At 36.5% G+C, this 11,346-nt stretch overlaps 1 protein-coding gene across 1 annotated transcript; it reads left to right on the forward strand.

The window, feature by feature from the left end:
- Positions 1 to 523: 523 nt before the first annotated feature.
- On the forward strand, positions 524 to 2,998 carry LOC110865126 (beta-1,4-mannosyl-glycoprotein 4-beta-N-acetylglucosaminyltransferase). Its single transcript, XM_022114348.2, has 2 exons — positions 524 to 1,046; positions 1,539 to 2,998. The coding sequence occupies exons 1-2, from the start codon at positions 951 to 953 to the stop codon at positions 2,634 to 2,636; spliced, it is 1,194 nt and encodes a 397-aa protein (XP_021970040.1). The 5' UTR covers positions 524 to 950; the 3' UTR covers positions 2,637 to 2,998.
- The last annotated feature ends 8,348 nt before the right edge of the window (positions 2,999 to 11,346 follow it).

Below are 11,346 nucleotides of genomic sequence, written 5' to 3' on the forward strand. Positions count from 1 at the left end.
TGTAATGATAAAGGTATAAAAATATTATTTAGAGTTAATTACTGTTTTCGTCCCCGTGGTTTGTCAAAAATCACTATTTCAGTCCATTAGTTTAAAAATTGCGATTTCAGTCCCTGTGGTTTCACTTTCGTAACTATTTCAGTCCATGTGGTTTAACTTTCGTAACCATTTCAAATTTTCAATCCATTTATTCTGTTAGTACAGGGACTAAAATGGTTACGAGATGGACTGAAATGGTTACGAAAGTGAAACCACAGGGACTGAAATCGCAATTTTTAAACTAATGGATTGAAATAGTAATTTTTGACAAACCATAAGGACGAAAACAGTAATTAACTCTATTATTTAATTGAAAATGAGAGAGAAAAAATATTTGTTTTTTGTGGAAATATATTGATATAGGAGTTGTTTTTTAATGGAATGTATGTATAACTTTAGGGGGCTGGATACAAGGGTAGTTTTGTCAATAGTGGGAAGTAGACAACCAAAAGGGAGGGAGGGATTCTTGTAGAGGTGATATGCACAACTGACAACTGCCACCCCACCCCTTCACCAGAGACACACACACGCAGGCAAGTTTTCATTCCTAGAGAGAGAAACAAACCCTTTTCTAGAGAGAGAAACAACAAACACACACCTCATCACAGCTTTTTCCACACCCCCTATGCTATTATAATCACATTTTCTCCCCATTTGGGTTTCTCTCTCTCTCTCTCTCTCTCTGTATATATAAACCAAAAATCTTAAGATATTTCTTTTGCGGCGATCTGGGCTTTGGTTCGCTTATCTTCTTCTTCTTCTTCTTCTTCTCTCACCCTCCTCCGTTCATCCAGATCTTGTGGTGAACAGGGGTGTGAATAAAGTCTGTTCCTTTATTATTATTTGATTTGATTTGATTTTGGTCCGATCTGTCTGTTTTTATTGATTGTTTGGGGTTTGAGATTTGAAAGATGTCTGCTTTATCTAAATTGATTGAGATGGCTGAAGGGGGATCTCGTTATTGCTCTAAAAAGTCTGATGATATCTGTAGTGATATTTGCGATGAGGTAATCTTGATTTGATGTTTGCATTGTGGGTTTTTGTTTGTTGTTTGGATTTGATGATGATGATGATTTAGGATTATTATTATTATTATTATTGTCACCCTTTTGATTATAAATTCAGAAGCTTTATATTTTAATTCAAATTGTTATTGATGATATCGCAAATGTTTGTTTTTGCCCTCTTTAATTTTGGCTTTTTCTGTTTAATTGTGTTTGTTTTTATATTGTTTGTGATTAGGGATTTCAGTTTTCATTATAAATAAATTGAGATGATGTGTTGTAGAATATGTGCTTCTATATTTATTGAAGAATCAATTACTTGATGAAAATCCCATTAAAAAGTTATCTTTTTTAATCTAAACAGGATTTTATTGAAGAATCAATTACTTGATGAAAATCCCATAAAAAGTTGTCTTTTTTAATCTAAACAATAAAAATTGATCAAGGAGTTTTATCGTTCAAGTTTTAAACGAAAGTGTATATTTTGATTTGCAGGAGTCAGGAAAACCATCCACGATGGCAAGAATACGGTGCATTCTACGCGGGTTGGAGTTAAAAACGATCATCTGTCTTCTAATAATGGTCCCAATCATCATACTCGGTTTGTATGTTCACGGCCAAAAAGTGTCTTACTTTTTGCGGCCCTTATGGGAATCACCACCAAAACCGTTCAACGAGATCCCACATTATTATCATGAAAACGTGTCGATGGAGAATCTCTGCAAGCTTCACGGTTGGGGGATCCGCGAGTTCCCAAGGCGCGTGTATGATGCAGTTTTATTCAGTAACGAAGTTGAGCTTTTAACAATTAGGTGGCATGAGTTGTACCCTTACGTTACCGAATTTGTACTCCTTGAGTCAAACTCGACGTTCACAGGGTTACCTAAGCCCCTGGTGTTTGCTAGTCATCGCGATGAATTCAAATTTGTCGAGCCCAGATTAACATACGGTCAAATTCCCGGTCGATTTCGTAAAGGTGAAAACCCGTTTGTCGAAGAAGGGTATCAAAGATTTGCGTTAGATTATCTTTTGAAAAAAGCGGGAATTCAAGATGACGATTTGTTGATAATGTCAGATGTTGACGAGATACCAAGTAGACATACGATAAATCTTTTACGATGGTGTGACGACATACCTCCGGTTCTTCATCTTCGTTTAAAGAACTACTTATATTCTTTCGAATTTCTTTTGGATGATAAAAGTTGGCGAGCTTCGGTCCATCGATACCAATCCGGAACAACAACTTACGCTCATTTCCGACAGTCGGATGCAATCTTGGCCGATGCAGGATGGCATTGTAGCTTTTGTTTTCGCCACATCAGCGAGTTTATCTTCAAGATGAAAGCTTATAGCCATGTCGATAGAGTGCGGTTCAACAAGTTCTTGAACCCTAACAGGGTTCAGAAAGTAATCTGCAAAGGGGCAGATCTTTTCGATATGTTACCAGAAGAATACACTTTCAAAGAAATTATCGGCAAAATGGGACCCATACCGCATTCCTATTCTGCTGTTCATCTTCCCGCACATCTTATCGAAAACGCAGATAAATACAAATTTCTGTTACCTGGAAATTGTATAAGAGAAAGTGGGTAACCGGGTTTCTGTGTAAAGATGGAAGCTTTATAGTTGAAAGACGAAACCCAACAAGTTTGACCCTAAAATAGTCAACTCTTGATGTTTTCTTGATGGGTTTTATGGGGTGGTGGTGTATATAGTCTGTTTTTTGGTTGTTGTTGGTAGAGTTGACTTTTATTCAGAATCTTGGCATAGGTATTTGCTGAGTTGGCGGGAAGCTGTGCTTTCATGGAGATGCAATTCATGGGATTTTGTCTGTTTATTATTAGGCATCACCCAGACAGTTTCAGGCTTTTCTCTTATATTAGGAAATTTTGAATGTGAGACTAATCTTTTATAAATAACTATTCAAAATTCATGTTTATAGATTTTTTTCTTTATAATTTGTTTCTTGGGTTTTCCTGTTTGAAAATCTCTTTCAAGCAGCGGTTCATAGTGTGCAAACCAGACCTTGTTATGAAAACATCATGACGCGAATGAAGCTAGTCCGTTTTGGTGCCTAATGTATATTCTTGAAAGGGTGCTGCTAAACATACCCCCTCTCTCACAAAACGTGAGGATGACCCACTATTAAAAAATAATCACATGGGGTACTTTCAACAGAGAGGGGGCATGTTTAGGGTCATTTAGCAGCGGTTCATAGTGTGCAAACCGGGCCATCAGTGGCAGTTGCTGCTGTTCCCGGTCCAGTTATGTAAACATTATGACGCGACCAAAGCTAGTCCTTCAGGTGCTCACAATATATTCTTGAAAGAGTGGTGTTAAACGTACCCTTCTCTCTCACAAAACATGGAGGATGGTTAACCGTTAAAAATAATATTTCTCTCACATAGGGGTACGTTCAGCACAGACTGGGTATGCTTAGCCAGATCAGTGAAAGCATTCGTTATTATACCATTTTTTAAGGTTTATGAAACTTGTAAGTCTGTATCTACTAGCATAGACTTCAGGGTTTGTACTCATCATTTAATTTTGAGTAAATTATGTTTTTGACCCTTGTGGTTATATCACTTTTACTATATTAGCCCAAAATAAGAATTTTTAACATATCTGCCCCCCATGATCTCTATAACTAACCATTTTGGCCCCTAAGTCTAACCATTTTGGCCCCCGTGGTCTCTATAACTAACCATTTTGGCCCCCATGATCTCTAGACTTAAGGGCCAAAATGGTTAGTTATAAAGACCATGGGGGCAGATATGTTAAAAATTCTTATTTTGGGCTAATGTAGTAAAAGTGATATAATCACATGGGCTATAAAAGTAATTTACTCTTTAATTTTTTTTAACAACCAAGCAAAATAACATTAAACCAAAGAGGTCTAGCCAAAAACTAACATCATGACAGCCAACACAACAAACAAAAGAAAATGCACAACTCTAGCTTTTAATGGCAACGTAACACCAGCCTATAACCCACCCCTTTTTTGTGGTAACCTGCAATGGATACACAGCAGCACCATCCCAATCCCAGCTCAGTTGGACCAGACGACAATGCGCAAACCAGAAACATATAATCGCCACCCCTTGGAGAATGCATCTACCATGACCATGAATGGCCACTAATGAGGAGGAATAGCTCAACGAGCTCCCGAACGAGAAATAAAACGACCAGAACTGACCGCCAACATGAACAAGAATGTGGAGAAACCAAATTGCACATTAGCTGCCCCCTAAATTACACAGGCTCCAGTAGATCATTTAAGGGGCTGTTTGGCAACTTCTGAATGGTTAAGTGTTGAACCAGTAAGAGGTCTGAACCATTAAGTGTTGAAACACTAAAAGGTTTAAACCATTAAGAGCCTGTATAATGCTCTTAACAATTCAGAGGCAAATGTCTGACCAATTCAGATTAGAGGTCTTAACCATTCAGACTCAGTATAATACTTGGCCATTCAGACATCTACTTGCGAAACAAACCGTCTGAACCATTAAATGCTGAATCAGTAAGAGGTCTGAACCAGTAAGAAATCTGAACCATTAAGAGGTAAACAAACAACCCCTAAATGTTATACCAAAAGAAATTAGATAAACGCAAGTTTAAATATAAAAACAATGTTACATTTTTCTAACATGCTTTGCAAACATTTGTCTAAAGAAAACCGGTTAGAATCAATATATTTTTGATAAAATATAGAATAGTTTTGTTATTCGTCGTGGTAATTTAAAAATTATGGAACCGAGTAACTAAAAGGGCCTAACTCGTTCATAACATCTAAAAAACTTATGGAGTTGATCCATCATTGATCATACCACCTATATAGAGAGCATTTGGGTCATTCCTACCAAAAAAAATCTCTTCTTTTTTTTTAAATATTTTTTATTTTTTGCATTGAGAAATCTCTTGTTATGTACTTCACATTTTATTATCTTCAATCTTTCCATTTTACTTTAGAAAAAAACAAAACAAAAACATCCATCACAATGATCAATGGTCCTGATTTGTTTGTCTTATAAAGAATGTAACCATCTTGAGTCATATTCGATACATCAGAACAAAATAACGCCACACCATCATTATGTTAAAAAAAAAAAAAAAAAAAAACGTGAGGTAATACCACCACGACAAAGTACGTAGCTTTGTGTACTATGAGATCGCCGCAGTCACACATCCCTAGGTTCGTCTTCACAATTATCATTTTATGAGTTCTTAAATATCCTTCATTTTAAAAGACAAACTTAAGTAAAGTAATTCCATATATGAACATGTGATTTCTAAGATTTCTGTTAAAGTTTCTTGTAAAAATACTTTTAAAGACATAGTGAAAGTTGCATTTGCTTTGATAATAATGGTCATGGAACATGAATCATATTTCTTCATGAAGAAGAATCTTTCTTTTTTAATTGAGGATGTCGACATCACTCACTAAAATTGAAAACAATTTGTATTTACAAATTACAATTATTGCCTAAAGTTTCTTATTTAATAACTTACTTGCTTCTTCTTTTATTTTGTTTTATTTGAGGTTGATTTATTTTAAAACTTACGAAATTTGTAGTGTAGACACTTGCCATTGTGAATGAAGATCTATTATTATTAAGTGCACTGAGTAATATTAAAGTTATTAGATTATTTTTAAGCAGGCATAAGTTTAGTGTATATGTCAATGTCATCACTTTTTGCTTAATATATAGCTTTTATTAACAAATGGGTCTATTAGAAAACTTGTTGGGCCGGGCCATATACGAAACTTAAGACCAAACACCAAATAACAAGATTGATAATCGGATTCAGTAACATGATCATTGGGCCTTTTAAAGGAATCAAGACATAATATTATCAAAACATGCATGCTCTTTAGTCTTCGGTCTTGAATTTTTCTATACAATACTGAATTTACTGGCAACACTATAAGAGGTAAATGACACTTCACTAATAATTGGAAAGACAAAAGACTATTACATTCGTCATAACATAAATATATTCTAACCTTGAAGGGGTTGGCAACCATTGGGTGTCAGCCTAGTGGCCACCGATCTCCACTTTAAACCGGCTCGAGGATCCATAGAGGTCATGGGTTCGAAACCTGGTAACCCCAGGCTCTTCAATTCCCCTCTAGTTGGCAGGGGTTTCTCCGTCAGGCAGCGTTGTCGGGTCGCTAGCTTGGGAAGTGAGATCACTTCCACGGTCGGGGGTACCGTGCATCTACCCTATTTTTTGAAGGGGTTGGCACACTGGTAAGCGTCTGAGTCTTCCTAGCAAAAGGTCTCATGTTGGAATCCAGTTTACCAGTTCTATGCCTTTAACCCACCTTAACCCCTTGAAGGACACCTGCCCAGGTGCCTTTAACCTCACCCCGTCCCATTGGTTAGCAGGGTATTGGTGGGTCCCATGAGTTTAGCGGTGACCTGTTTTGGGGAAAAGTAAATATATCCTATTATTCTTCATTCTTGAGTCTTGTTAACTGATCGATTATAATACTTACTAGAATGCCAACGGTCAAATTGAGAATTAATGCTTTAGATTAGTGATCAAAGTTGAAGCACTTTGTGACATGAGATAAGATGCTTAACACTTATTGATACCAACCCGATTATAATATAGAAAAAAATACATTTCTCAACGTGTATCGAATCACCAAAACTCCTATAAATTGAGCACCATAACAAGCATCAGAACCACAACCAATTAAGTTTTAACAAAACTTTGTATTTCCAAAAAAAAAAAATGGTTCTCTGGAATGAGTCTCAGAACCACCAATCTGGTTGGTCCAATGGTGGTGGAACGACCCAATACGATTGCAGCTACACAACTCCATACTCTCAGCACCACCAGTCGGGTTGGTCTAGTACTGGTGGTGGCTGCTATGGCAATGGACCCGTCCTCCCCCCACCCGCTCCTCAGGTCAGTGGACAATATGGGAGTTATTACCATAGCCACAACAGTTACGGAAATGGCATGAACTATGGTTACCAGCAGAGTAATTGGACTCTAAAGAATCTCGATAACGAATGAACATCGAGCTATGAAACAAGCATTGAGAATAAGTGTGTTTAGTAGCTTGGCGGTAGCTCAAGTTACTTCTTAATAATGTATTTGTGTCGTACTTTTCTTCTTTACTACTTTTGTATAAAAATGCATTAGCAGTGAATAAGAAATGATAAAAAGTTGGTTGTCTATTTTCATCAGCGTATGAAGTGCATCGGATATGCACAATAACTTGTGAATACACGTGTGATGTGTTGTATCACTTTTATCCGTCTTCTATGCCTTTATATATAGATATAAATATTGGGGAACGTTACTCTACAAATAAAGTTAATGTACTAAACGTACGAATTGTATGAAAAAAGACAAAAGCACGCGGTGTCATTTTTGTAATTATCTGCTTGTAGGGTAATTATCAAAATTACTCTACAAATGATACTGTAGAGTAATTTTGATCTTTTGTAGAGTAATTTTGTAAAATGTTTATGTAGATAATTTTGGTCTTGTAGAGTAATTTTGATCAAAAAAACCTAAACACCCCCCCCCACACACACACCCAAACTAAAAGCTAAAAACTAAACCATAAAGTTAAACCACATAACTAAATACTAACAAAATTACTCTATAAGATCAAAATTTCTTTATAGGATCAGTTTACAAAATTACTCTACATGGTCATTTGAGAGTAATTTTGAATTGTATGTTGTTTTATAAACTTGCAGGGTAATTTTGATTCACTTGTAAAGTAATTTTGATGCAGAGTAATTTTGATACACTTGTAGAGTAATTTTTATAATTACCCTACATGAACAAAATTACTCACATTTTACAAAATTACTTTACAAAAGATCAAAATTACTCTACAGGATTATTTGTAGAGTAATTTTGATACTTGCTGATAATTACGAAAATGCCACTGCGTTTTTTTTTTCTTTTCCTTCAATTCGTACGTTTTGTACGTTAACTTTATTTGTATTTGATCTTTTACCATAATACATCACACTTGATTGTCATTTTTAGGACATTATCTAGCTATGTCGCGATGTTTTTGAATGTCGAATGATGTTCATTGATGATTTGGTTCACTAGAGATATCTATTTCTGAATGATACACGCGCACGAAACATTTTCCACTCACTTTGACCTCTTTGCAGACTATATTCAAATCAAGTCCATATGCAGGCTTTTGTAAGGTTTTGTCAAGTCACTATGCAGACTATATTCATAGACTAGATAGAGAAGCATTTCACATCCACCTAATTAATAGATACAGAAGCATTTATATGTATACAAATATCACCTTAGTTGATCATAAGAAATATGCAAAATTCAAATTCTTGCAAAAGTAGATTACCATCTTTCATCTTGTAAACCCCTTGTTTCCTCAGTTTTTTATCCCATATTTTGTAACAATACTATACAATATGGCACATTTAAACCCAGGTCCAATTGATGATAATCTTTTATGGTTACACCCATATCACCGGGCTGCTAGGTTATTTGAAAATAATACGGGTCGTGGCAAAGAAGTTAAGGTTAAACGTGGTGATAAAAAAAAGTATTGTAGATGGACGGGTATGGTCAGTTGTTATGCAAGCCTCGCAATTTGTGGAAACAGCTCGCGCACCTTATTCTGAACGTTTTGGGTGGTTTGAGATATTAGCGTAAATTATTAATGAATAATTTATGGTGCCCTTATTGATCATTTATCTAATAACCAGATCTATTTACCATAATATCCCTATAAAATTAACTGGGGTTTATTTGATGAATATAAAGGCCCGTACTAGTTAATTAGGGTTTCCCCTTGGGTGAAGCATATAAATACAGGTTATTGGGAACCCTAAAAACACACCATAAAGTTTACGGCCCCCCTCACTAAAATCTGTTATCATCATCTTCTCCATCCTAACTGCTCACCCTAAACGGGAACCGATCAAGATGGCTTCTTCTTCATCTCTAACCACTACTGGATTGTCAGGTATATCAAGATCCCTAAAGTGTTTTTCCATTAGATATTAAAGAACTGATTAACATGTGGTATCAGAGCGATGTTACTCAGTTCTTTAATTCCCTTATGATCTGGAACTGAAATCCGAAAAAAAAGGAAAAAAAAACTAAGTTTTTTTTATTAAATCTGATATACTTTATTACGATGTCTATCACTTCGTTTTTTAATTATATGTTCGAAGTTTGGTGATGTCGGTCAATTCTTAATGTTTTTTTTCCTTTTCATAAAATTTACATGTGTTTTAAAATCACTACGAGCGTGTTGCGCACGGAACTACTAACAAAAATAAAAAGAAAATATAGAAAAAAAAACACTAAAAAATAACCGAAACAAGATCAACTAAAAAAGTTGTATGGTAATAATGTTATTCGTATGAAGCTCATGGTCAGAGATGAGCAAATGGTACTGGGTACCGCTACCGAATTTCCCGAACCGAAAGATCTTAAGTACCAATTCGGTACCGACTCTTGGCATTCCTGGTACCGTTTCGCTATCGGTTTTTATCTTCATATACTGGTACCGTAACCGGTATTTTTGGTACCAGTACCGATTCGGTACCGGTTAGCACCGAGCTCATCCGTACCCCTGAAACTAAAAAAAATCATTAAAAGTTGAAGAAAAAAAATGTGCGATACCGTTGTTGTTCGTACAGTACCCGTGATCAAGGATGAGCAAATGGTACCGGGTAACATTTATCCCAACCCGTAATAAAAAAATCATTAAAGTTAAAAAAAATAATAAAGGATCAGTGTTTGGAATAATAAAAGTGTTAAAAAAGCTATATATTATTATAATAATAAAAACACTATTCATTGGGTTTGTTTATTAAAAAATCAGTGTTTGGAATTCGCATGCGACAATTTTTGGAATTCAGTTTTGGATTTCCTATGTTATTTTTATTATGGGGATTAGATAGTTTGTGGGAAGAGTTAGTTCAGGTTATATCAAGTTATGATGGTTTGTGGGTAGTGTCGGGGACTTCAATGCCGTTCGATTCCGAGAGGAGAAAAAGAATTGTGATTTCAAAGTGACATGCGCCAGTAACTTCAACAATTTCTTTTTTGAAGCCGGTTTATTGGAGTACAATCTGAGAGGCCAGAAGTATACTTATTCATCGCCAAATGGGAATAAACAAAGTAAGTTAGACAGATTCTTGGTTAACGCGGAACTTTTTAATACGTGGCCGGATGCTAGTGTCGAAGTTGTTTCGACTTTTCTGTCGGATCACTGTTCTTTAATCTTGAAGACGGTGGCTGTGAATTTTGGGCCTAGGCCTTTTCGGGTATTTGATTCATGGTTTGATAAACCAGGCTTTTCAGAAGCGGTCTCCAAAGTTTTGAAGAAGGATGTTGGGTGGAGTGGCCCCCCGGATTCTAGGCTTATGAGAAAGTTGTGTGATCTTAGGGCCGAGCTTAAGGTTTGGAGGGACGAGATGCTGAAAAGAAGCTCGGAGGAGGTGCTCGCTGCCCTTTCGGATCTTGAAAATATTCAGGTCGTCATGGAGGAAAGAGACCTCACCGAGGATGAGGAGTGGATTCTCATGGAAAGTAAGAAAGTTCTATTTGAAGAGGAAGAGCGAAAGAGTAGGGACATTAGACAGAGATCGAGAATTAATTGGGCCAAGAATGGTGACGAAAACTCGAAGTACTTCCACGCCATGGTGAACTGTAGGAAAGCCTCTAATTTTATTCATGGTTTGGAGGTGGATGGGAATTGGGTTTCTAAGTCGCCGCTTGTCAAAAAGGAGATTTTCAGGTTCTTTAGGAGCAAATTCGTGGAAGAGTGTGTTGTTTGGCCTCGCCTTTTATGTCCAACTCTGAATAGGCTTTCGGAAACGGACTCATCTATGTTGGACTCGCGTTTTTCTAAGGAGGAAATCAAAGCCGCGGTGTTCGGTTGTGATGACGACAGGGCCCCGGGCCCCGATGGTATTAACTTTCGGTTCATTAAGCGCTTCTGGGATTTGCTTGAAAATGATTTTTTTGACATTATGGCTGATTTTTACGCTAACGGGGTGATTAACACGGGATGCGGATCTTCCTTCATTGCCTTAATTCCTAAGGTAATTGACCCGATTGGGCTGATGGATTATCGTCCAATTAGCTTAGTGGGAATTATTAACAAGGTGATTTCGAAGATTCTGGCCAACAGACTCAAAAGGGTGCTGAATAGTTTAATTTCTCCGAGCCAATCTGCTTTTATTAGTGGGAGATACATTCTGGACGGCCCGCTCATCGTTAATGAAATTCAGAATTGGGCCAAAAAAGCAAAGAAAAATGTCTTTATGCT

This window comes from Helianthus annuus, chromosome 6 (assembly GCF_002127325.2).
Source record: "Helianthus annuus cultivar XRQ/B chromosome 6, HanXRQr2.0-SUNRISE, whole genome shotgun sequence".
Taxonomy (NCBI): Eukaryota; Viridiplantae; Streptophyta; class Magnoliopsida; order Asterales; family Asteraceae; genus Helianthus; species Helianthus annuus.